This window comes from Cyprinus carpio, unplaced genomic scaffold (assembly GCF_018340385.1).
Source record: "Cyprinus carpio isolate SPL01 unplaced genomic scaffold, ASM1834038v1 S000006746, whole genome shotgun sequence".
Classification (NCBI taxonomy): domain Eukaryota; kingdom Metazoa; phylum Chordata; class Actinopteri; order Cypriniformes; family Cyprinidae; genus Cyprinus; species Cyprinus carpio.
The window spans coordinates 1,239,346-1,267,219 of record NW_024879345.1 but is presented as its reverse complement, the minus strand read 5'-3'; the positions used below and the strand labels follow the sequence as shown (position 1 = coordinate 1,267,219).

The 27,874-nt window shown below is 43.4% G+C and overlaps 1 protein-coding gene across 3 annotated transcripts in view; it reads right to left on the bottom strand.

Moving 5' to 3' along the window:
* Positions 1–27,874, bottom strand: part of LOC109059203 (glutamate receptor ionotropic, kainate 2-like) — a 242,839-nt gene that overhangs the window by 71,531 nt on the left and 143,434 nt on the right. For all 3 annotated transcript variants that reach the window (XM_042755741.1, XM_042755742.1, XM_042755740.1), the window contains 2 exons: positions 25,774–25,881; positions 22,352–22,465 (listed from right to left, as the gene is read on the bottom strand). In XM_042755741.1, coding sequence (XP_042611675.1) covers positions 22,352–22,465; positions 25,774–25,881 — 222 coding nt within the window. The remainder of the gene's footprint in view (positions 1–22,351; positions 22,466–25,773; positions 25,882–27,874) is intronic.

The following is a 27,874-nucleotide window of genomic DNA, read 5'->3' as shown; positions in this document are numbered from 1 at the left end:
TCATATAAACAAAATGATAATTTATAAGCTACGAGCTGGGTAGCACAGGATCTGGGCAAAGTTTAACTTCAAAATACATGACCCAAGACAATGCTTCTTTATAAATGAAACACGTTACATGGTTATATGGTTACATGGAACTGCTCTAATGAACACAAATACACACACATGCACATACAGTTACTGAAGATGAGGATTAACGGAATTTGAATGAAGTCCCAAGGTTCTAGTATTGGTTGCTAGTTCTTAGATCGCACCAAGAGAATCACAAAAGCAGAGTTGCTCTTCAGGAACCCGAGCTGCATCGGAAAATGCTTTGGGAACGCCTTCAGCATGACCGGCTCTGAATCATGTGTGTAATCAGACCAATGGATGGGCGAGACGTCATAGGCGGGTGACATCATAGACCAGGAAGCTTAAAAGCACGTGCGGCAAAACCGGCATTTAGCCTTGTGTCTTTCAGCAAGCACTCTGTGTGTGTGTCAGTTGCTATCTGTTTGTGAGTGTTATTTAGTGTTGTTTGTCCACTGATAAGCTCCATTATGTCAAAGCTTCAGTCAAGAGAAGTTTTGGGGCGAGAGCAGGCAGCGTTCAGGCTGTGTGTTTTCCCTGCCCGCAAAAAAAAAGGGAGGGGGGGGGACACGCAGTTTGTGTGTTGTCTGCTTGAGAGTGAAGCACGCAGAATCAGCTCTTGAGGGAGCTAACGGCTGTGATGCGAGCATTTGTTACTGCTTTGCTTCACTCTCAGAAGGCTCTCTTTGAAGAGGGAGCCTTCACTGGCGTTTCTCGCGGTGCCAGCCCCGCTTTCGCCGAGGCGGAGCAGTGGTTGTGCTCGCGGGTTTCACTTTCGGATCCGGTGGAAGGGATGTTGACGAGCAAGTCCCTATCTTCTTCCTTAACCACATGATCTGGCACGTGCTCTCGGGGTTTCGGAAACCCGCGTTGCGGTACTTTCCCCCCGGCTCGTCCTATCTCCACCCGTGTACCCTAGATCTAGAGATCATTCTCGAGGCTTGAAAGCCCACGCTGCGGTTTCTTCCCCCTCTGAGTGAGAGCTCGCTGCAGCATTCATCTTTCTCTGAGGAGATTGATGTTGTTTGTGTGACTGAGTGAAGAAAAAAAAAAAAAAACGAGGCAACACGTATATTACATTATTTCATTTTTGATGTGAATTTTTCTACACCAGACCGTGTTTACTCGTCTGGTTGTTTGACTACGTTTAATTCTAAAAAATAAAATGAAATATTTATCTGACTATGAGAAGTTAGATGTACAGGGGCTCTTGACATATAATTTCTCGAGTGAGAACACGTGTTTACCTCTCTTCCTCTGAGGAGGTTGAGGTGGTCAGCAAGGGCTGCTGGGCGGGAGCAGTCCCAACACTACCATGTCCCAGCCCCTCGTGCTGGGGGTGTCACTTCTTGTACTCCGCAGAGTCTAGAGGCAGAGTGGCGCTCCCAGGCCGAAGGCTTCTAGTGGAAAGCGGTTCTGCAGACCGTCATTTTCGCTGGATAGCCTTCATCGTAAATGTCCTGACGCCTAAGGCCTAGGACTTTTTGAGGGCCAGCTCCCTTTTACACAGTGCCCGTCTCTCCTCAGTGCCCTCAGGAGATCGATCTGCCAACCCTGCCAGTGTTCCAGGGTGCAGCGGTCTCCAGGGTGCAGCGGTATCCAGCGAGCGCTTCTCTCAGTTACCGGCCCGGAAACATAGCGGTGCTAAGAGGCTCGCGACCCCTTGAGGTTTCCAGAGCAGCTAGTACGGCCCTCTCCTGCCGGTGCGTCACTTCAGGGCACCGAGCTAATTGCTCTGATGACACCAGAGATCAATGTCGAGAGGCTGATTCTCTTAGTAGACTATCTGGCAGCGTGAAAACTACTGCCAAACGTGTCTCAGTGGGTCCTGCACACTGTAGTGAGATGCCACAGAATCCAGTTCGGTTCTCCTCCGCCTCAATTCAATCGGGACTTTTCCAACCTGGTGGGCCCCGAGCAGGCTCTGGTAATGGAACAGAAGTAGACACTCTTTAAGGACAGAGGCCATCGAGGTGGTCCCTCCTCGCGTTGCAGAGTCTGGGTCCTACAGCCGGTACTTCACTGTTCTGAGGAAGGATGAGGTGTTGAGTCCTATTTTAGATCTGCGTTTTTTGAACCGCTCAGTCAGGGGATTGAAGTTCAGCAAGCTTGCACAGTCCAAGTCCGAGGACTGGTATGTTACTATCGATCTAAAAGATGCACTTATCTCCATCCTTCCTCATCGGAAGTTCCTGAGGTTTGCTTTTGGGGGCAAAAGCCTATCAATACTGGTTCTTCCTCTGGCCTTGCACTTTCACCCCACACTTTCACAACTCAGCCACATCGACAATTGATTGATATTAGCTTAATCAGAGCGGATGGCGGTTCAGCATCGAGGTTTCATTCTCACTCACACGAAAGAGCTGGGGTTAAGACTTAATGCCAAGAAAAGTGTGCTTTCTCCAGTACAGAGAACCACTTATCTGGGCATGGTGCGGGATTCGACCACGATGCAGGCACGTATGTCACCTTCTCAGATCGAGTTGATCCTCACTGCAGTCGCGAGAGTGAGAGAAGGCCGGTCACTCACTGTCAAGCAGTCTTGGAGATTGCTGGGTCTGATGGCAGCTGCATCCAACATAATGCTAGCGACGGACGCGTCCCTCACCGGCTGGGGTGCGGTCATGAGTGGCCACCCTGCCCGCGGTCTGTGGAGTGGTCGCCATCTGACATGGCATATCAACTGCCTGAAGATGCTGGCCATGCTTCGAGCACTACATTACTTTCTCCCAGACCTAAGAGGTCACCATGTGTTGGTGCGCACCGACAACACAGCGGTGGTCTCTTACATCAACCACCAAGGGGGTCTGCGCTCACGCCGTTTATACAAACTAGTGTACCAGATCCTTGTGTGGTCCCAGGGCGAACTCCTCTCGCTGAGAGCAGTCCATATTCCTGGGCATCTGAATATGGGAGCAGACATCCTGTCGAGGCAGGGGCTGAGGCCCAGGGAATGGGGGCTTCACACCGAGGTGGTGAAGCAGAGTTGGAGAGTTTTGGCCAGGCTCGGGTGGATCTGTTTGCGACTCGAGAGACATTGCACTGTCCCCTTTGGTTCTCTCTCTGACTCTCTACTGGGCTGGATGCCATGGTACAGACGTGGCCGAGGCTTCCTCTGTGTGCTTTTCCCCCGATTGCTCTGCTCCTGGGAGTTCTGGAGAGAGTGTGCCGGGACAGAGTCCAGCTGCTGTTAGTAGCCCCGTTCAGGCCGGGCTGGGTATGGTTCTTGGGCCTGATTTCTCTCTTTGACGGCACTCCATGGGAGGTTCCGGTCAGGAGAGATCTCCTCTCACAGGCGGAGGGTGCGCCCTCGCACGGAGCTTGGAGGCTGTAGGTGTGGTCTCTGAGGAGGCACAACTCATAGATTCCGGTCTCTCAACCGAGGTTGTTGAGACCATTCTCCAATCCAGAGCTGTATGTCTTGAAGTGTAAGCTTTTCACTTCTTGGTGCGGAGACCGCCAGCTCAACCAAGTTAACTGCCCGGTTGGTACAGTTCTGGAGTTCCTGCAGGCCCTTCTCTCCGCAGGGTTGACCCACTCCACCCTGAAGATCTACGTGCAGCCTACCAGGCCCCTCTCGGTGGCCAGTCAGTGGGCAGACACCCTCTGGTTACACGTTTCCTCTGCGGTGCGCTGAGGCTAAGGCCTCCAAGCTTATTCTAAGCAGTGGACCAGGATGCTATCCTAAAGCCTCAAGTCCTCTGATCTCCCCTCTCTTGGGGGTCAAGACTCACTCCTTCTGAAGTTTGGCCATTGGATGGGTTGTCCCCGATTACTGTCAGGCTCCTGGCTCCTTCTCTTGCTTTAGCTGTGCTCTTCCACACTAGGCAGAGATTTGAAAGTCTGGTGGCGTGGGCATACTCGTTCCCAAATCGTTTTCCTACGCAGCTCGAGTTCCTGAAGAGGAACATCTCAGGTTACGTATGTAACCATGGTTCCTTGAGGGAATGAGACACTGCGTCTCGGGGCCATACTTCCAGCATCCCTGCTTGCTTCATTCCTACAGGCTAAATGCCGGTTTCACCGCACGTGCTTTTAAGCTTCCTGGTCTCTGACGTCACCCGCCTATGACGTCTCGCCCATCCATTGGTCTGATTACACACGTGATTCAGAGCCGGTTGTGCTGAAGGCATTCCCAAAGCGTTTTCCGACGCAGCGTCTCGTTCCCTCGAGGAACCATGGTTACATACGTAACCTAAGACGTTTTGTCTTATCTTTACTGCTTAAGATCAATTTGCACCTATTTCAGCGAGAAATGAAGTTTGTTTGTTTTACTTGCATTTGTGCTGAAAAGCGGGGTTCAGAAGAGTTGGAGATTCGCTTATTGCCTCATCTCAGGGAATCCCCGCGCCTTGGATTGGTTGCAGATCTGTCATCTGGATGACGTCTTTGGAATTCACATGGTGACGAAAGGGGTTTTCCTTGTAACTGCTGAAGTCAGTTGCTTTAGCTACGGATGGTGAAGCACTGGAAGTTCTTCTGAGAGTTTCGTTGCTCGGCTTTAGACTTTGAAGATTTCGGCAGTCATTGAGGATTCAATGGAGTATTTGATGTTATAGCGCATGAGCACAAAGGCTAAAAGCCCAAGGGAGCGTGAAAAGCAAAACAAGCCAAGATCTGTTCATGCCATTTGGTTTTAAAGCGAGCCGATTTGGTCCCTCCCAGAAGTGACTGTTCCAATCGGACACTGTTGCAGGGGCTTAGCCACGCCCCGTATGGTTTCTTTCCCGTGCATAAATTAAAACACTGTTTAATTCATCACTGTGGAAGTGTGTCACTGTGTTTGGTAATAACTTCTATAAAGTTTCTTAACGTGCGTATGATTCCAGATTTCACCATTTCATCCATACCAAAGCGGTGCAAATAAAACGAGCTTTCATTCAACACTAAACTTTCCATATCTTACACATATTAAATAGCTTTATCTGCTTAAAGGGGTTATAAAACATTGGTTAAAGTTGCACCGATTACATGAAACACATCAAGCATATATAAGACATAACACATATTATTTGGGAATATAGTTGCCCTTTCATACTTTTAAATGGTTGTTTTTTGAACTAATCTATATGAGTTCCTTCGTTTGTACAAAGGAAAAGCGCACATTTTTCTGGAATGTAGAGAAAGGAGGGGGAAAGTGGGGACAGTCCTAAGGTGTCTGTCGCTGGAACCTTTCCAGATACAATGTTCTTTGTTCTGTTGCTCGGTTAAACGTTATCGCTGTTCCTTTGATCCTTGTTTTGGAGGCTTGGAGCTTGCTAGCTAAATTACTCTCTTCCTGTGAAACATGAAGCCGGATCAGCAGGGGACAATCAACCATTTGCTGGCATGGTTCTAAACAAAAGGGTTTTGATTCTTGGATTACCACCATTCTTGGTCTTATCACTGCTTCAGATGTCTCTTGAGACAATTGGGTGCCTTGGTTAACCCCTTTGATCAATTTTACGACTTGCAAAATGGTTAGGAGGGAGAAGCTTTAGATGTCTCTGGAATGTAGAGTTTCAACAGCTCATGTGGTGATTCACAGGTTTATTTGTGTCTGTTCGACAGGGTCCCTACATTACTTTTTTCTCCATGAAATTTATGAAATCCAAGCATACATGCTCCTGATAAATATGTGTTATTAAAGCATCAACATTCACAGAACATTGTTATTTTTAACTAAAGCAAGCGGCTGCTGCGTGCTTGGTTTATATGGTATTGGAAAATGCCAGCAAAGAGCGCTGCATTTAATCTCTAATAGACATCGCAATCTCACAAATCTCTGTTATAACACAATAAATATATGCATAATGAACCTTTCATAATGTCTACAATTCATGTGTTATAATGAGAGGATTCGTGAGCACACAAATTTCAGCACTGCATTGCTCAATGCTGCAAACATGTGTATAGCCTAAACAGAAACTCTACATACGCTTGTGCCTGTAAATCATTTATATTTCATATAAGTTCATGTTGCTTTTGTGCAATAGATGAATAACAATTTATTTGTTTTTAGATATTTTATGTTTAGATATTTCTATTTTGCAGGAGTCCCATGATTCATTTTATTCTCCCGCATCCTGCACACATGAGTCGCACTCGCCTATCAAGTTTTGTCCCGTGCTGCAATCTGTTTCGTAGGGTCTCGCTGGAGCAGGATTCTAATCCACTGGCACTTGACTCGACAGTGCGTGTGCTACATCCTTTTTACAATCTCTAGATTATAAAACACTGCATTCTGTCAGCAATGTAACGTGGCAGTAACGTATCGAGACCTCGGCTTGTAACTATACTCTAATTACTATTTAGAAAATTAAAGGTACTAAAAAAGTAAACAAATTACAGTGTTACTGCCCAACACTGTGAGGCTGATGGCATTAGAGGATACTGACATGATATTTAGAACATAGGAAATTGTTTAAATTCATTAGCAATGTCATAACTCCTCTCATATTCAGAGTTTTAAATGTTAACTGTTAAATTTTAAAGGGATCCTATTATGCTTTTTCACTTTTTCAACTTTAGTTAGTATGCAATGTTGCTGCTTGAGCATAAAAAAAAAACTCAAAATCCAATTCAAAAGGAGATATTTTATTTAACAGAAATCACTTTTCAAAAACTACAACAAACGACTCGTTTGGACTACAACGCATATCTTCCTGGATTTGTGATATCACAAATATCGATGAATGGTTGAGCTGCACTAGAAAAGGCAAACAGTGTTATCACTCTGTCAGAGACACACTAGCTTTCCCAAGAAGACAGACTTAGAGTGATTACAATTATCCAGGTTTAAATCATGCTCTAATTGATTTGATTTTGACGCAATATTTACACTGAAGCTTGCAGCAGGCAGCTATGTAAGGGGCATGACATTTCACAACCAGGTGCCGAGTGGAGCCAGTCACAACACACACTGGCCCAGCTAACCAATCACAGCACATTTTGTATTTTGGAAGGCTTTCATTTGATACAGGAACTATTCTAGCTGTTTATGCCAGACTGGGGAGAGAGGTGTTATAATTTAAAGTATGTGAAAAATAATGTTTTTTGTTGTTGTTGTTGTTGTTGTTTGTTTTTCTTTCACGAACAACCTAGTATTAGAGCCTGTTCTAGTACACCCCCAAAACAAAACCAAGACTTTGTTAAAGAGCTTAATAGGGCACATTTAAGTTAATTAGGCTTTTCAAAGGCAATGAAGAAAATCCGTTCCCCTCTTCCTGACTGTCACATATATGTTCAGTTAGTTTCAGTTTCATGGACTTTTAGTTTGTATTCTTCAGTTCCTGTGCTACTTTGTTTGATTTTCCCTCCACTATTCTGTTTTCATGGTGATTCATTTGATCTCCACAGTCATTTACCATTATTACCCTCATTTGATACCTATTAAAGTTGCAAAACTTTTAGTCCCTAAAACGATGAACATTTGATCTAGACAACTTTTTGTCGGTGACTCGCTGAATTTTTGAGCTAGAGTGCATAAACTTTAAAATGACCCACATTTGTTCACTACAAAATGCACCAATTCAAACCTCTGCAAGAATATCTCAACCCTTATAAGTTGATGTCAAATACATGCAGTGCCCTTGTTACAATCTACCCCACTACTGGGGTAGCTTGTAACACATACTGGGGTCAGTCAGACAAACGAAGCAAAATCAGCAGCCACCCTTATAAAGTTTGCTTCAAATACAGGTTTATTGAAACAATCTAAAAGAACAATACAAAACAATGCCGCACTTTCTACGAATGACCACAGCTCAAATCCACTTTCTGGGGTGCGTTTCCCAAAAGCATCATTAGCCGACTATGGTCGCAAGTTCCGTCATTACCAACATAGTTCAACGATTCGGTGATTAGCGAAACCACAGTTCAAACGAACATTCGCAAAGAGCGTCACAAACTTGCGTGGTTGGAACTACAGCTCTCCACCTGTGGTTAGAAACATAGTTTGTTGTTAGCAAGGGATATGGGCTTAAATAAATATGGTCTTGGGCACAATAAGCAAACTAACATGCAGTACAATCTATATATTCCATTCTATCTAAATATAAATGCATTTTAATTTATGTATTTTTCTCAGGGTTCTGTCACTTCTGTCTAGTGTCATTCATGGTTTTTGTGACAGAGCCCTGACACTCACGTCATGTCATTGTTTTAATGTGAGTGCGCGGCTTCGAGACTGCTCGAGCCGTGCGCTCTCGTCTGCGTGTCCTGTTTTCATGTTGGAGCGTGGTGTTCGGATCCCGGCACTCATGTCTTGCTGAGTTTCGGTTTCGTGTCGGGGGCCCGGACACTCGCGTTCCATGTTTCTGTCTTGTTGTGGGAGTGTGCGGTCTCCAGTGTTTTGTATTGTTGCACGAAGCTTGGTTTTCGCTGGCTGCGTGCTGTCTTGTGTGAACACGCGGCTGATAAGTTTGCTCATTAGCTGCGTGTTTTGTGTCTAGTTCAAGCACATGGCTTGTGATTGGTTTGCAGGCCATGTGCTAGTGTTTTTGTTTTGTGTGTAAGCACATGGCTTTTGTCTTGGTTCCTATGTGCCATGTGTCCTCATCAATTGTCTTGACCCCACCCATCTTGTTTACCTGATTATTTGATGTAATTTTCCCCACATGTGTTCCCTCGTTACCCTCATTAGCTCCCTATTTATTCTCATTGTGTTTGCAGTCTGGTTGTTAGTTCGTCGTCAAAATATTTGTCTGTGTTTTCTCGTGCCTTGCCTTTGCCAGTCTAGTTTTGTCTGTTTCCCCCTACGGGGTAGTTTTTGTTTGTTTATCTTATTTTTTTATTATTAAAGAGCCCTTCTCTCTGCATCATTGAGTCCTTGCCTCATCCCTCTACCGGAACCCTGAACAAGTACGAAACGAAATAACCAACTATGAGGACTCAGCGGAAGAAGGGTTTGCAAAACCGTTCCACCAGCCTCCACTCTCTCCAGCCCCCACTATCAGCGCATGCTCCAGTTTAACACCTTGAGCTCTCTCCATCAACAAGGGACTGATGTGAGGGATTTTGCCCTGGAGTTCAGCGGTAACTGCAGAGGGATTGGAGTTTAATGATTCGGCCCTCAAGGACCCTCTTCAATTACGCCCTTGATGAGCCTCTCAGCTGGTGGAGTATGAAGGGGGCTGGACCACCTGTCGTTTGGGGAATTTGTGGCGTTCGTGGCACGTTCCCCAGCTAAGGAGGCTTCAGTGCTGCCTGTGGTGCCTGTCATAGCGGCAGTGCCCCCTGAGGTGACTTGTGACACTGCAGAACCCCTAGAGGTGGCCGAAGAGACTGCAGCACCTCACTCTCGTAGACGGAGGAGGGGAAGGAAGAGGAATGGCTCTGCCCTGCCACCCCAGAGGTGCCTGATGAGGCTGCAGCGCCCCCAGAGGTGCCTGATGAGGCTGCAGCGCCCCCAGAGGTGCCTGATGAGGCTGCAGCGCCCCCAGAGGTGCCTGATGAGGCTGCAAGCGCCCCCAGAGAGGTGCCTGATGAGGCTTGCAGCCACCCCCCCGTCTCTCGGAAACGGAGGAGGAGAGAAGAAAGGCTTCCTCCATCCCACATGGCCCGGAGGCCATTCGGGAGCCCACTGCTGGTCTGGAGAACATTCCAGTCCATGCCCAAGCTCCTTGCCCTGCCGGCGCCGCCCCTAGCTCCTTGCCCCTGCCGGCGCCGCCGCCCAAAGCTCCTTGCCCTGCCGGCGCCGCCCCTGCCCAAGCTCCTTTCCCTGCCGGCGCCACCCCTGCCCAAGTTCCTTGCCCTGATGCTGGCTCCGCCATTGAGTGCCTTGCCGGTTTTGCCCTTGCGATCTGTTGGGGTCCCTGTTTGGCTGGAGGCCTCCTGGTCTCTCTGTCTGGTTCTGCCCTGGTGGTCTGCCGGGGTTTCCTGTTAGGCCGGATCCTCGCTGTGGTCTGTCCCCTCCCTGCTCCCGCCCCCTGGTGGTCTGCCGGGGTTCCTGTTAGGGCGGAGCCCTCGCTGGTCTGTCCCTCCGGCACCGCCCTGGTCTTTTGTCGGGGTTTCTGTTAAGCCGGAGCCCTCTTGGTCTCTCCCACTGGTTCCGCCCTGCTGGTCTGCCGGGGTTACTGTTAGGCCAGATCCTTGCTGGCTCGTTCCTCCAGCTCCACCCTGGCCCACTGCTGGGACTCCTGGACTGCTTGAGCCTCCTTGGCTCAGCCCTCCCGCTCCTCCTTGGTCCCTTTTAATAACTACTTGGGTTTTCCTGTTGGCTGACTGGGCTCCCTTCCTTCCCTCCCCTATTTTGTCGGTTTTGATTTCCATGTCTTGTTTTCTGTTGTGTATCAGTCTTGTGTTGCCTTGCCAGTACTGTCATGTTTCCTGTCTTGTTTTTGGGTGTTCCTCGTTAGGGACGCCAGGTGGCGTCCCTTTTGAGGGGGGCTAGTGTCAGGGTTCTGTCACTTCTGTCTAGTGTCATTCATGGTTTTGTGACAGAGCCCTGACACTCACGTCATGTCATTGTTTTATAATGTGAGTGCACGGCTTCGAGACTGCTCGAGCCGTGTGCTCTCGTCTGCGTGTCCTGTTTCATGTTGGAGCGTGGTGTTCGGATCCCGGCACTCACGTCTTGCTGAGTTTCGGTTTCGTGTCGGGGACTGGACACTCGCGTTCCATGTTCTGTCTTGTTGTGGGAGCGTGCGGTCTCCAGTGTTTTGTATTGTTGCACGCAGCTTGGTTTTCGCTGGCTGCGTGCTGTCTTGTGTGAACACGCGGCTGATAAGTTTTGCTCATTAGCTGCGTGTTTGTGTCTAGTTCAAGCACATGGCTTGTGATTGGTTTGCAGGCCATGTGCTAGTGTTTTTGTTTTGTGTAAGCACATGGCTTTTGTCTTGGTTCCTATGTGCCATGTGTCCTCATCAATTGTCTTGACCCCACCCATCTTGTTACCTGATTATTGATGTAATTTTCCCCACATGTGTTCCCTCGTTACCCTCATTAGCTCCCTATTTATTCTCATTGTGTTTGCAGTCTGGTTGTTAGTTCGTCGTCAAATATTTGTCTTTGTTTCTCGTGCCTTGCCTTGCCAGTCTAGTTTTGTCTGTTTCCCCTACGGGGTAGTTTTTGTTTGTTTATCTTATTTTGTATTATTAAAGAGCCCTTCTCTCTGCATCATTGAGTCCTTGCCTCATCCCTCTACCTGAACCAACACAATATTAGCACGTCCTCTAAAAGCGCCATTTTTGAAGAGTGTGCATGTGCACAAATACTTAAGGAAACCCCGGAGTATGACGTAAGAGGTAACCTGTGATGAATCAAACATCACATAAAGTAAAATGACAGGGAACAAAAAATAGTAAATTAGTCTTCAGGTGCCATGTTCAATATAGCAGCATCTTAGAGATGTCTAGTCGGTTAAATAGCAGAAGTTATCCTCTACCACATGCATGTGACGTCATTAACATTTTCCCTATGTTGTTAAACTAATGTGGTTCAAACGAATGTGATGCGACCGTGTTTGGGAAACAGTCGTAACTAGCTAGTTAATTTCAACAACAATGCATGGTACTATGGTGGTTAATCAGCGAGTTATGCCATTGTATGGGAAACGCACCCCTGATCGATGCAGGAGTTTGTGCGTGTGTTGTCCTAGTGATGTCCGGACCGTGAACGAATCGTTCTATTTAACCGGATCTTCTTAGTGAACCATTCGAACCAGTTCACTAAGTCAAACTGAATCGTTTGAAACGGTTCGCGTCTCCAGTACACACTAATCCACAAATTATTTAAGTTATTCAGTTTATAAACGTGCCTGACATTCCCTCTGACACGAAATAAACCAATATCCCAAGTTATTCAGTGACTCCTAACAGTACATTGACTAAACTGCTAAAAGAGAATCAATGATGGGATGTGCATGAGCAGAGCAGCTGAACCGAGTCTCATCCTGCTGGGAGACGGCATCACAGTATGTTAAGGGGCTTAACTTTTCTGTCACACGCTTGAGGCATTCGGCCAATCACATCGCACTGGATAGCTGGCCAATCAGAGCACACCACGCTTTTTTAGAACGATGAGCTTTGTAAAAATTTCCGCATTTCAGAAAGGCAGGGCATAGAGAAGAAACAACATTATATGGAAAATAATGTGTTTTTTGAACGTTAAACCGCATAAACACATTGCATTACACAAAATAAGTTTTTTTTTTTTTTTTTTTGCCATGTCATATGACCCCTTTAAGTTCTAAGCAAAATATAGTTTTGGTAAAAGAAAAGGAAAAAAAAAAATTACATCAAAATCAGTTTTTTTCTTTATAAAATCTACATATGCCTATTTATACCCTTGACAACCATTCATATAAGATCAGGGTGGAAGTGGGTAAATAATGAAATTATCATAGGAATCCTAGCTTGTCCCAGAAAAGTGGAAATGGTGATGTTACAACTCTCCCCATGTTACAACCAAACCCGGTCTCCCCTACTTTAAGTGGATTATTAAAAACTTTTGAAATGTTATCTTTTTGTTATTCCTTCAACCTGGTGTGACACTGACATTAAGTCTTGATGCTGTTTTTTCAAGAGTTTTCTACAGCAGGGAAATTTTGCATAGATTTCTATTTAAATTCTGTAAATATAGCCCTATATTTGAAACAATTGCACCATTTGACAGCAAGTCCATCATCAGAAACAATGAGTGATGCAACAGTGAAGGAATTTATTTGCATAAAGCAGTGAGAGATTTTTCATTTTTATTTTCTGACTCCAAATACTGTCATACTGCATGATCAAAAGGAGAAAAAAAATTGTAGAAGTGGAAATTTAGAAATGCAGAGTTTGCCTCAAATGTCAAATACATATTGACTCTTTCCGGTGTCATTTTCCTGTTGTCATTTTGTTTTCATCCATTCAATCAAAAGGCAATTTTAATGCAAGTTTATGACATTTCTGTGAATATTTAGATTTTTTTTTTTTCAATAAAGTTGAGACAAGCAGATCAAAAACATTTTGTGTATGTGCTTTGACACAACACAAAACTGTGAATAAGAACATCGCCTTTGTCAGCAGTCAACAACCTATGGTACACGTGCCTACATCAATGGCACATGAGCAAAAGCAAGAAAGGTGAATGTATTTCATTTATATAAAGCCCCTTACACCCGCTTCCACATTTAGAATTTTCTATGTTTTTCATAATTTATTTAGTTAGGAGGTATAAATACCCTTTAAAATGTAAGAATTAAACTACAAATCAACAGCATACAGCTCAAACAAACCATTCGCTTGACCACTGTGCATCATGAGCCATTGATGGTTCAACACAGATCAAGGCAGCAGTGCATGCTTTAAGTGTCAATCACACAAGTTGAGTCTGTTTTGTTTTAGTCGCACTGCACAATTGAGTAGATGATAGCTCACAGTTTGTTCTGCTCTATTTATTGCTCTTAGCTTTCAAGGAAAAAAAAAGAGACAGCTATTAATGTATCAGATATTCAGCTATACAGAGCTCAGTATACAGTGCACAATCATGAATCAATATGACTATGATGAGCAAAATTCAAAACATTTACATATCCTGTACAAACTTTTGGGTTCAGAATAGGGTCACACTGGAAATGTTTTATTAAATATGTTATATGTAGTCCTAAAGCTGAAAATAAAATTAAAAATTAAAATCTCTCTCTCTCTCTCTCTCTCTCTCTCTCTCTCTCTCTCTCTCCCTCTCTCTCTCCGCTCTCCTCTCTCTCTCTATATATATATATATAATATATATATATATATATATATATATATATATATATATACACACACATATGAAAAACTGCTTCAGAAATAATTGATCAGAAATATGGTACTACTCAAAAAATGAATTTTGTATGAAAAATAATTATGCATAAATACAACTTGTATTTATACAATTACAAAAGCATTAAAGTGGGCAATTAATGAAAATAAAAAGCCAAACTCTTTTATAAACCTACACATACAAGAAAGAAAGAGAAAGAAAGAAAGAAAGAAAGAAAGAAAGAAAGAAAGAAATAAAGAAAGAAATAAAGAAAGAAAGAAAGAATCCCTTGAATATCTCTTAGACCAGAATAAGATTTAGTCAAATTTAGCAAAGATAGCAAACAGGTAATCAGTCTCCTGCTTCTTAGGCCCCGTCCACACGGAGACGGAGCTTACCCCAATCCGATCTTTTTTTCCTCGTCTCAAGAATTAGCAAAGATAGCAAACAGGTAATCAGTCTCCTGCTTCTTAGGCCCCGTCCACACGGAGACGGAGCTTACCCCAATCCGATCTTTTTTTCCTCGTCTCAAGAAATATCCGCGTCCACACGAAACCGCTAAATGATGTAGTATACATGCCAGACCAGTATGTGGTGCTGTAATTCTGCCACAGAGATACACTAAAAACGGAGAAAGAGAAGAAGACTTTTGGACTATGCTCATAAACCTTGCGCGTGGTACACAAAACGAACATGGAACAATACATTTATTAATCTGTGTTAATGTTAGTTAATAAAAAAAGACAATCGTTCAGTGTTTGTTCATGTTTTTGTTGCTGTTACGTGACGTAGAGGTGTCTGACTGGGGGGGAGACGTGGGCTGATGACGTCATTGTTTCAGAAAATATACGGATTAGCCGTCCAGACGGCAACGCAAAGGCGGCGTTTTCAGATTTATCCACTTTGGGACCCGGTTTCAAAAAATATCGGTTTCACCTTACGAAAACGCCGGATCCATGTGGACGAAACGCCTATCCAATAAAAAATTTGTGCGTATTCACAGAAACGCGTCTCCGTGTGGACGGGGCCTTAGACATTTCTTCTGCAAAAGCACCCAGTACAGAATTTGCAAACAATGCCTCAATCTGTGCCCTAAAATACCAAATTCTGCAATCAAAATGAACGTCCACAGGTTACGTATGTAACCATGGTTGAAGGGAATGATACACTGCGTTGGAAAATGCTAATGAAATACCCTCAGTGTGACCATGCTCTGAATCATATGCGTAATCAGTCCAATGGAAGGGCCAGACATCACGGTTTGGTGACATAATGACCAGGAAACTATAAAAGCATGTGCGGTAAAACCAGAGTCAGCTTCTAGGAATGAAGCAAGTGTTCGCAGAGATGCCGGAAATATGGCCCTGAGATGCAGCATCTCGTTCCCTTTTGGGAACCATGGTTACATATGTAACCTGGAGACGTTCCCCTTTAGGAACTCGAGTTGAGTCGGAAAACGCTATGAGAACAAGTATGCCCCGCCGCCAGATTTGCAAATCCCTGCCTAGTGTGGAAGAGCACAGCTAGGGCGAGAGAACAGAAGAGCCAGGAGTGGCTCACATATTAAGGTCATAGAATCTGGTAAACGTGAGAGGCGTGGACCAGCCCGCTGCATCATAGATGTCCTGCATGGACACACCTGCATAAAAGGCCTTGGAGGCTGCCACACTTCAAGTTGAGTGAGCCTTGACCCCCAGAGATGAGGGGAGATCAGAGGACTCATAAGCAGTAGAAATGGCATTAACTATACACCAGCGCACCAGTCTGTTTAGTAGCAGGAAGACCTCTCTTGGGGGACCATAGCACACAAGCAGTTGGTTCATCTTTCTCCGCAGAGCAGCTCTGTGGACATATGTGCCCAGTGCTTGCACATACAATTAAGCTTCTGCTTGTCAGGTTCTCTGAAGAGTGGAGAACAGAAGGCCTGGTGTACGATAGGCTGTGGCATGACAGAGGGGACTTTAGGAACATAACCCACTCGAGGGTAGAGAAAAGCCTTGGACAAGCCGGTCGCAAAGTTAAGGTAGGAAGGGGCCACTGAGAGGGTCTGCAGATCCCCAACTCTCTTTAAAGAAGAATGTGACAAGAGGGGCGGGCCGAGAGCTGTGGGAATGGAGCGAGGCCAGTGGAGTAAATGCTAATGCACGACACCTGCATCACTCACCAGTCTCAAGTCCCGCAGAGGAGCTCCGGAAGGATAAAAGGAGGAGTGAAGACAGTGTTGGATGAGAGAGGACCAGGCCTGGACTTAATTTTGGGGCTGCCGCTTTACTTTCATTTTGTGTTTGTTTATTTTATTGAAGTGTTTAAATGTTCGCCCGGTTCCCGCCTCCTTCTTCACGAGCTATGAACTTTTGTTACAAAGATATCACTAAAAGGAAAACAGTTTTTATGGTGAGAAAGAGATCAGAAATCTCAAAAGAAGGCTTGCAGAGAGCATTTAACACCACAGCCAGGTCCCATGTGGGGACCCAAGATCATACCGTGTAAACGTGTAAATAGGGGGTGTCTGCCCAATGACTGACCACCGAGAGGGAAGCCCCAGTGGAGCTGGATAAGTCAGGGAAAACCAGAGGGGACAGAGCGATGTCATTATTAGATGCCCAGGAATATGCAATGCTCTCAACGAAAAGAGATTGTCCTGAGACCACACAAGGATCTGGTGCACCAGCTTGTACAAGGGGCGCTAACGCAGACCTTCCTGGTGGTTGGTGTAAGAGACCACCGATGTGTTGTCGGTGCGCACCAACACATGACAATCTCTTAGGTCTGGGAGGAAGTGCTTCAAAGCTCAAAACATGGCCAGCATCTACAGAAAATTCATGTGCCACGTGAGATGGTGACCGCTCCACAGACCACGGGGAGGGTGGCCACTCAAGACAGCTCTCCAACCGGTGAGGGATGTGTCCGTTGCTAGCATTACGCGGCGACAAGGAGCTCCCAGCACCAGGCCCTGAGACAACAACCAAGTCTTCCTCCACATGTCCCCTCAGGGAGAACACCTTGTTCTTGAGCAACCACTGTAGGGGTCTCATGTACAGCAGGACAAAAGGTATCACATTGGATGCAGCTGCCATCAGACCCAGCAGTTTCTGAAACTGCTTGATAGTAAGTGACTGACCATCTCTAACTCTTGTGACTGCAGTTAGGAGCGACTCGATCCAAACAGGAGACAGCTGTTCCTGTATCGTGGTCGAATCCTACACCACGCCCAGATAAGTGGTCCTCTGTAAAAGAGAAAGCATACTTTTCTGAAAGCAACCTCAGGAACTTCCTGTTATGAGGAAGTATGGAGACATAGAAGTATGCAACTTTTAGATCTGTTGTAACAAACCAGTCTTCAGACCTGATCTGAGACACAACTTGCTTGATAGTGAGCATTCTGACTTCAGTCGCAGGACTGACCTGTACAACTGACGCAGATCTAAAATGGAATGCAACCCTCCATCCTTCTTCGGAACAATGAAGAACCGACTATAGAACCTGGATCCTCTGTAGTGAGAAGGGACCACCTTGATGGCCTCCATCCTCAAAAGAGTGTTCACTTCTTGTTTTGATGCACGGCTAAACAAAGGCAGAATGCCATAACTCAATTTGAGCATTCCAAACAAAAGTCAAGTCAAGTCAAGTCTGCTTTATTGTCAATTCTTCCACATGTACAGCACATACATACAGAGAACTGAAACTGCGTTACTCTCAGACCCATGGTGCATACAGATAACACTAATATATAAAATATAACTATACAAATAAGGGCATGCAAAAAATAAATAAATAAATAAAAAAAATAAAAAATAAATAAAGTTAAATAAAGCAGCGCAAGGCACATGGCAGATAGAGTGCAAACCAGTGAAGTGGACAAACAGTGCAGATAAAAAGATTGTAGTGCAAAAAAGATTATTCAGACAGAATAAAGTATCCAAGGGCTCAGAGAGCGGTTCTTTTATTTAAACTGACTGAAGAGGTAGTAGAACGACATCAGTTCTATGCTGAATGAGGTAGTGAGCAGACCAATGCTGCACCAATTGACTATTTATGTTAGTGGGAGGGGGGAGTGGAAGGACCTGGGGATATGGGACCTGGGGGGGTTCATAGTTCAGTGGTGCCTGTGGCAGAAGAGGGAAGGGGGGACAAGTTCGCGAGCGAGTTCAGCCTCCTGGCAGCCTGATGAATGAAACTGTCCTTCAGTCTGCTGGTCCTGGCCTGAAGACTCCGCAGTCTCCTCCCTGATGGCAGCAGACTGAAGAAGCTGTGTAACAGGTGAGTGGGATCACCTGCAATGCAGAGGGCTTTGTGAGTGAGAAGGGTTCTGTAAATGGCCTGGAGGGAGGGGAGAAAGACACCAATGTTCCTCTCAGCTGCTCTCACTATGTGTTGAAGGGTCTTCTGGCAGGACACGTTGCAGATGCCATACCACACAGTGATTCAGCTAGTCAGGATGCTGTCAATGGTGCCTCTGTAGATGGTGCACATGATGGGGGCCAGGGCTCTAGCTCTTCTCAGTTTGCGGAGGAAGTAGAGATGCTGTTGTGCTTTCTTGGCTAGTGCTGCTGTGTTTTCAGTCCAGGAGAGGTCCTCTGTGATGTGCACATCCAGGAACTTGGTGCTGCTCACTCTTTCCACAGTCGCACAGTTGATGCTCAGAGGAACATGCTGAGTGTGCACTCTCCTGAAGTCAACAACAATCTCCTTCATCTTCTCCACATTCAGAGAGAGATTGCTGTCACTGCACCACCCGGCCAGGCAGCTCACCTCGCTCCTTTAGTTAGTCTCGTCTCTGTTGCTAATGAGACCCACCACAGTCGTGTCATCCGCAAACTTAATAAAGAGGTTGGAGTTGTGTGATGGTGTGCAGTCGTGGGTCAGCAGAGTGAAGAGGAGGGGGCTCAGCACACATCCTTAGGGGTAGGGGGCCCCAGTGTTCAGTGTGATGGTGCTGGATGTGTTGCTGCCAACCCGTACTGCCTGAGGTCTTCCAGTCAGAAAGTCCAACTTACAAAGTCCAAAGTACAATTTTGTAAGCTCCTCTCTGTGTGATGTAAACAAAGTCTAAAATTGTATTACCTCGTGTTGGAAAGTTAATGTGTTGGTGTATTTTTGGGAACACACTCTTTAAGTCTGCATGGTTGAAATCCCCAGCTATGATGAGAAAAGCATCAGGGTGGGCTGTCTACTGCTCACTGATGTGCTGGTATAGTTCATTTAGTGCATCGTTCCTGTTGCTGTTGTTGTTGTTCAGAGGAATGTATACAGCAACAAGCAGTATGGCTGTATATTCCCTCGGTAGATAGAACGGCCGGCACTTAATAATCATAAACTCCACCAGGGGTGAGCAGTGTTTGCAGACCACATCAGCATCACGGCACCACGCGTCATTGAGGTAAACACAAAGCCCGCCGCCGCCGGTTTTACCTCCTGTGACGAGAGCTCTGTCCGCTCGATAGCATGTCAGCTGATCGAGCTGAATAGCGCAGTCTGGAACATTGATGCTGAGCCATGTTTCCGTGAATACAAAAAAACAACAGTCTCTTACAGTCCTCTGTGTTGAGCGTAGTAGTCGGATGTAGTACAGTTTATTGTCCAAAGAGCGTACATTAGCCAGTATGATGTGGGGATAGCTGGCTTGTGTGGGTTAGCCGTTAGCCTAGCCGGATACCTCCATGCTTACAACTCTTCTGCTTCCTCTCACGCCGATTGTGGCACCTCCGCTGTGGGCGAGATGCAGTAGTGGGGGTCGGTGATGGTGTAGGCCTCCGGAGCAGACAGAGGTTCCACAACTCTTCCGCGTGCACGGAGTTTAACTCAAAAAATGTGGTTCTGCCGACATCCAGCAGAAACTCACGACTATATGCACACTTAAAGACAGGTAGACGCAATGAAGATGTACAAAAACACTGCAACTCACAAGACAAAAAACACAAAAACACCGTTCTGACGGGAGAGAGAGAAGCTGCTGCATGTGGACGTTATGGTCTTTTGCCTTTGCATGGAAGTATATTACTAGTGCACTATATTATGTAAGTTTCTAAAATAGTATGTACATACATATGCTGGAGTACTACCTCAAAAAGACAATATGTTTTAAAATAAATAAATAAAAATAAGACTGTATTTAAAAGGTATTTAACAGGTTACTCTGCCACGCCCCCCTAAAACGGCTCATTCAAACACGCCCCCACATATCTACGTCACTATGTGGAAATATTTGCGTAATGCCGCCCAAATGTTCACGCAAAGAAAGAAGGCGTGGTTTCAGTAACAGCAGTTAGTGTTGAAACAGCCATGTCAGGGAGATGCTGCGTGTATCTAGGCGAAAGCAAAATCAGTTTATTTGGCCTTTCGAGAGTAGATGCATTTAGGAAGCTTTAAGATTACTTACAACAGAACAGCAACACATTTTATGGACGTTTCATGAACCTAGGAGAGGAGGTAATTCAGACTTTGCTACGACAATCTGGCACTTCTGAATCAGCTACTGTAAGTATGTTTTGTTATTAAAGTATTTTCTATTGACTGTTCAAATGCAGAGTTTTGCGTGTCGTGTGTGTGTGCACGCGTGTGTGTGTGTGAGAGAGCGGGTCACACAGTGGAGTCAGCTGTCTTAACCGTCCATGGCTTGTGTATTGCAAACACATACAAGCATCATCATTGAAAGTGAAAGTGAAAGTCGTGACATTTGTCAAGTATGGTTCCATACTCGAAATTGGTGCTCTGCATTTAACCCATCCAAGTGCACACACACAGCAGTGAGAAGTGAACACACCGTGAACACACACCCGAAGAAGTGGGCAGCTATATATCCAGCGCCCGGGGAGCAACTGGGGGTTCAGTGCCTAGCTCAAGGGCACTTCAGCCATGGGTATTGAGGGTGGAAGAGAGCGCTGTTCATTCACTCCCTCCCACCTACAACTCCTGCCAGCACTGTGACTCGAACCTGCGACCTTCTGGTTACAAGTCCAATTCTCTAACCATAAGGCCACAGCTGCCCCTGTGGCCTAATTGTGTCTGTCACGTGACTCTTATCCCCTTCCGGGCTTGAACTGATGGTAAAACTAAGGATAATATTAACTGTCTTTGCATTTATTTTAGTGTGCTCGACCAATCACAATGCACTGGGTCAGTTGGCCAATCAAAGCAGACTGCGCTTGTCAGAAGGAGGGACTTTGTAGAAAACAATGTATTTGAGAGAGGCGGGGCACAGAGGACCTACTATAATGTACAGTATTTGAAAAATAATGTGTGTTTTGAACATTAAAGCATGTCAACATATTCTGTTACACAAATACACAAAATAGTGATATTTAAAAAGTAAGACAAATATATGTAGACTTTTCTATATATTTATTGGTATAAGCTAAATATACTTATCGTAGAATATATAATTATACTTAAATATATCTAATTCAAAAATTAAGTACAATTAAAAGCCAAACAGACTAAAGTGCAACAATGTTAAGTGTATTGTTGATTAGTACATAAAAAGTAGACAAAGTATATTTAAAAGAATTACACTAATAATAAGGGAAAAGCACCTCACTCGACGAAGTGATATTTAAATGAGTACAGTGAGCTCCTTAATAAAGTCTGTTTATACAACTGTCTCTACAGAAATTGAAGAGTTTTCTCAGTGAATTTCTTCAGCTGGCATGTCATGAAAAGATGACAGAGGAACAAAGAGGCTATCCTGATTGTTGGTGAAAGACCGGAATGGTTGGAACAGCCTTAAAGTGTAAGTGAAGCAGTCAGTCAAGTTTACTACATTTAGTAAAATGACTCCCACTTTAATAATAATAATAATAATAATAATAATAATAATAATAATAATAATAATATATAAACACACACGAATAATGTAACCATTTTAAAGAAAAAGGATGTTTTGTTATAGCTTTTGGAGCAAGGGTGCTGCAAAAAGTGCTCGGTTCTGACTGCACGCGAGTACTCTATTGAGTCCCCTTCTCCAAAAGCTAATCACGTCACACGCAGTGGTACTGCAAGATGGTGGTGCCCTTGCTCCAAAAGCTAAAACAAAACATCCTTTTTTCTTTAAAATGGTTATGTTAATCACTTCAAATATCAGAGAGGTTTAAGAAAAGAGGGTGAAGGGAGCAGTAATATATAAAGAGAGTTTTCAAGGTCTGCTGTTTTAAAGAGCTAATCTCAGTGCATGAGAATTATGTATTTAAAATGCTATTCCACATAATTTATCCAATAAAATGTAATATTTTATTTTATTTTATGAATATACCTTAATTAAATTGTTACATATATGCTTAAACAGTGTATATATATATATATATATATATATATATATATATATATATATATATATATATATATATATATATATATGGCTGATTAATTGATCAATGATTGTTTTTTTTTATGTTTTTTTATATTTTATAATGATTTTTTAAGGTAAAATAAGACATAAATACTGATAAAGAAAATTATGTCCATATTGATAGATTTTAAATGCACTTATGTGAAATCACTAAAATGTTATGCAAGCAAAATAGAAGAAATAAAGTGCATAGAATTTTATTTATTTTTTTGTATTATTATGATTTACCAGTATAGTGGACACCACCAGCGATCTGTTGGAGAGAGAATCCGTCACATTGGCTGCCTTTCCCTTCTGGTTTTCTGTCATGTTCAAACCACTCGCAGGATCCCATGTCCCAATCTGCAAAAAACACTTGATGTTTTCATAACTCTATGACATCATACAAAAAGAAGATGAATACTTCAATAACACAATAAAAAGCACTTTCCAACATCCAGTTCTCTTCTAGGGCCATAGAATCTACAGTTTCAGTGAATGCTGTGTGGGTTCTTTACCCATTAGGACATTATCTATGCAGAGCAGTACCGCCGCTCCCTATACGCAGAGTATGCAGTTTGCGTAGGGCACCAACTCCCAGGGGGCACCATCCCAGTTGCTCAAAAAGAAGAAAAAAAAAAAAAAACATGACGCACCATTCCCCCATCCGTGCTTGCACCTCATGTTTGCGGCTAAATGCAAATGTTCATAACTGATGGATGGACATCTATGCCCGTGAAAATCATTCATAAATCACACATTCACACAAAATCACACATTCATAATCCTTTGAATCTCTTACGGCTGTTGACGTTAATAACGTGTTTTAATGTTGGAAATTTCACCATCACCAACGCATCTAATATTCTCTCTGTGTTTCAATGTTCCTGAAAATTAGCCATGGTTTTAACACAAATAACACAAATTAATCATGGTGTTATTACTTCAAATAATAATTTTCAAATAAGTATTAAAGGGATACTCCATCCCAAAATGAAAATTTTGTAATTATTCACTTACCCCCATGTCGTTCCAAACACGTAAAAGCTTTGTTCGTCTTCGGAACACAATTTAAGATATTTTGGATGAAAACAGGGAGGCTTAAGTCTGTCTCTTAGATTGCCAAGTAAGTAACACTGTCAAGGTCCATCTGCCATCAGTGATTCAACCGTAACATTATGAAGCGACGAGAATACTTTTTGTACATGAAGAAAACAAAAATAATGACTTTATTCAACAATTCCTCTCCTTCGTGTCTCTCCAAATCAGCGTAGCGTCATCTTCCGAAGACGAACAAAGCTTTTACGGGTTTGGAACGACATGCAAGTAAATGATTAATGACAAAATTTTCATTTTGGGATGGAGTAACCCTTTAAGATAAGATTTTTTGTGGTTATAAAAACAGACCTGAGCCAACAATAGCCTTTTACATGTAAATGGCTTAAAATACATTAAATAAAAACAAAAACGCAAAAAAAAACTGCTAAAAAAAATAATAAAATACAAAAACAAAACAAACAAATAATTAAAAAAAAAATCCACAAAAGATACCCAAAAAGCCAGCCAAAGACCTTGTAATTGCTGCTGGTACACTTACAGGACAATCAAATCCTTGTTTATAAGGCTACTGACCAAACATTTAATTCAAATATTCACTTAATCTTTCATTTTTGGTCAGCTTTTCGCTATAGATGACACAGTCTCTATTAATTATTTAACAAAAAACATGTGGACATCACAACCCTTACAAAAATCAATCATGGTTTTATCATAGCAAAACTGCTTAATTTTCTTTTGTATGATTTCTGAATGCTTGAGACTATAAAACCAATTAGACAACTGTATTAATAAAGTCATAGCCATAGGTAACTGTCTAGAGCTACAATTGTAATTTGTAAATAATAAAATTTATTTATTTATGTACTTTCATATGTTATTAAAATTCTATTTTGACCCCTATCCCCCTGAAAACTAAAATATAAAAAGCTTTGTGAATTTAGTATTTTTTTATGTCATTACATTGTTTAGAGCTTAAGGCAAAAAAAAAAAAAAAAAAAAAAAAAAAAAAACGGTAAAATAACATTTTTGAAAAATTATATTTTATTTCATGTTATGCTATGTCCTCTGTAGAGAACACCAGAACTCAGTTTTTCTACAAATAAAATGACAAGAATAGACATGAAAAGGCAAAAAATATGTGAATTAAAAAAAATAAAAAATAAAATTCAATCAGTTTTTAAGTTTCATGATTTTTTTTTTTTTTTTTTTATACCACACTTTAAGGATGGTTCTCAGCTATGTTAAAAATATATAACAAAATGATTTGATATACCATTTTGCTTTATGCAATATGTGTACAAAAAGTTTTTTTTTTTTCTCCATTAAGCACAATGTTATACACTATATCTAATTTGCATATTAAAGTGCTGTTGGGAGAGCATGTTGAAAAAAGAAGTGTAATAATGGGAGTAGTAATTGGCCAGATTTTCATAATAATATCTAATATTTCATAAGAATAATGCTATATGATGTGTTTTCCTATGCAATTCTTTTGTCTCCCAAAATGCATAATAAACATGCTTTTAGTCCTGGTGTCCTCTACAGTGGACATGTATTTAAATCAATATCCCGTTTCATAACAGGTCATATTTTGGTTTGAAACCCCATAATATTTTCCTGAGATGTTGATTTATGACAAACAATTTGAAAATTAATCAGATTTAAATTATAATTATAAAATATTATCATATTTCTATAAGGATGTACAATTTTACCACTAAACTAATCTCAGCCATTTATAAAAACCAAGGAGAGGGAGTGTTCATGGTGAAACATCCAATCATTAACCCTGACTGCGCTCTGTACATGTGAGGTCTCAGAGAAATTCACTAAAATATTATGTCTACTATAGAGGCAAAAACTCCATAGCTGGGTCTTAGGAGGATATAGTAGGTGTGTTTTTTTTTTTTTTTTTTTTTTTTTTTTAACTTCCATAATATTTGAGGAAGGGGGCACAACAATACAATCCTGCTTAGGGCACCCATTTGGCCAGCAGCTGCCCTGATGCAGAGGCTTTAAAGGAACTGATGTGAAGACCATGTTATCATGCACAAGAGAGCAAAACGGAGAGATGGAAAAGAGAGATGGAGTAAATGAGAATTGCTTCAGCGGACCAGAGAACTGGGATCCCATCCCTCCCTTCTCATTTACTTCAGAGGACCCTCTTGAGAACTGACAACTCAAAACAAGATGACAAAGTGCAGACATTCTCCCACGTTCAGCCATCAGAAAACAAAGTACTTCAGAAAATGCACGGCCTGTAGTTTGTAATTGCAAATCACCTGTTTAATTCAGTCTTCATAAGGCTAAAGGGCTACTGAAGGCCTTATTATTAATGTAATGTATTATTCATGAAGGTGCAGACACATGTGGAAGAGAACCGAGAGGTCACAGTTTGCTTACAGGCTGTCTTTGTACGTATGTGTGTGTGTGTGTGTGTGTGTGTGTGTGTGTGTGTGTGTGTGTGTGTGTGTGTGGTGGTGGGGGGGGGTTGTTACTGTCTGTTATTAAGTGGCAGGCTGACTGTGTGTATTTTCTGGTGTACACATGTTTGTCCTTATGAAGGACAGCAGGTACATAACTAAGGACATGAAACCAGAGGAATTCAGCACCTTCTCCAGCCCCTCTTCCTTCAGGCTGATCACATCCAGATCAAAATCTGTCCTCAGGCCATTGGTCCTGTTGAAATTTATCCGTCCGGTCAAACCGTCCCAGTGAGCCTAGAGGTGTAAGAAAAGTATTCATTATAACCAACCTGCAACATCCGATGAATTCTTCCTTGCTGGCCAAACAGTTAAAATAAGTTATTTATCAGAATGTAAGGTTCACACTTTTGTATGTTTTTCAAATCTGATCTTCAGAACAGATGATCCTCACTGCCATTTTACAAGTTATGAATTCACATCTGTTTGTTAGGACAAGGGTTATTAGTTAACTAAAACTAAAACTAGAAGAAAAAAAATAATAATAATTTCAGCTACTGGTGTAGTTAAGGCAACACTCATTTTCTCATGTTCATTCAGTTTAACTTGATGTACTAAAATAACTAAAACTGAAATAAAATAACATAAAATGAATGCTTTAAAATAAATAAATAAATACTTACATTGTCACACTTTATGGACTTTTGTGTTTTTAATTTCATCACTAATGTTCTTTGACCTAGTTTCTGTCTCTCCTTGATTGTGTCATTATGTTCAGGTGTTTCGTGTCAATTATCCTCATTTACGTTCCCCTTATAAGTTGCATTCTGTTCTGTTCAGTGTTTCTTTGTCCGGTATTACATTTATGTTGGTGTGTGTCTACCCTTCTTTCTCTGTGGATTATCTTCGTATTGGAAGTTATTAAACTACTTTTAATTAGTTTAATTAATTCCATCATTGTTCTTGTGTGCCTTTCTCGACACGACCATGACAGAATAATGGACCATGAAAAGGGTAAGTAACGATGTCCCATCTATCCATTTTGTTTCCGTTTTTTGTCAGTTTTCATTTTTTACTCATGGATTACCTGAAAGATCTCTTTCCCCTCCTAAAACACGGACATCACCCCAATGTCCTCCTCCTGCTGCTGGAGCATGGGGAGATGCCTCTCGAGGTTCACTCTGCAATCTTTGTTGAGATCGTCAATCATTCCAGCAACCCGGACAGAATCCTCTGCGCGTTCTTCCAGAGTGCGGAGCGTGGTTGTCCAGAGGTTGACCTCGGGATTCATTCTCCACATTTGTGGAGTGGGTGCTGGTGAGCAACAAATCTCCATTCACCATTGGCCCCACCGAGGAGCATCTCAAAAAGTGCCACTCCAGATCCAGATCCAGAGCCCAGCCCACCATCGCTGAGGATCGCTGTGAAGCCAGAAGCTGCAACATCAGACCAGGTGCGAGGGCTGGCAACAGAGCTTGCCATGGTGGAGATTGTCATGGAAAGAGAGAGTGCGGAGGGAAGCTCCGCCCAGTGCACCATGGCTGAGGGTGAGCAGCGCTTTATGGACTGTAATGAGTGATTGTGACCCATACTTGGAATTAGTGCTCTGCATTTATGCCATCCTAAGTGAACACACCCACAACGTGAACACACACCCGGAGCAGTGGGAAGCCATTTTTTGCTGCGGTGCCCGGGGAGCAGTTGGGGGTTCAGTGCACTTAAGTCATGGTATTGAAGGTGGGAGAGATCGCTGTAAATTCACACCCCCCACCTACAATCCCTGCCGGTACTAGACTCGATCCCGCAACCTCTGGCTATAGATAAGAATCTTATTAACCTGGATATAGATGCAGACATGCCTATTCTGCTTCAGTCCTTCATCTGAACTCTCTAGCTAAGCTGAACTATATACATCCCTGGATTTCCCACCCGCCCTCCCTCTCCTACCTCCTCCTATTATCACTACCGCTTCAGCTCTGCCACCGCTGTTTCCTGGCAGCCCCTCAGCTCACCCTCAGCCCACCATCTGTGCACTGGATTTGCCGCGGGTCTGCCACTCTCCATCGGTGTCATGGCTGGAGGATCCCTTGTCTCCGCCTCCAGCCTCTGAGTCCCGGATTCTGCCTCAACCCTTCATCCCAGTGGCTCCACCATGGCTCCCTCCTCTCCACCGTGGCCCATCAGTCCACCAGCTCCACCAGGCTCTCTCGTCCTTCCGGCTCTGCCTTGGTCTTCCCTAGACCACCTGCCGCCTCGGGACTCCACTACTCTGGCTCCGCCTCATCCCTCC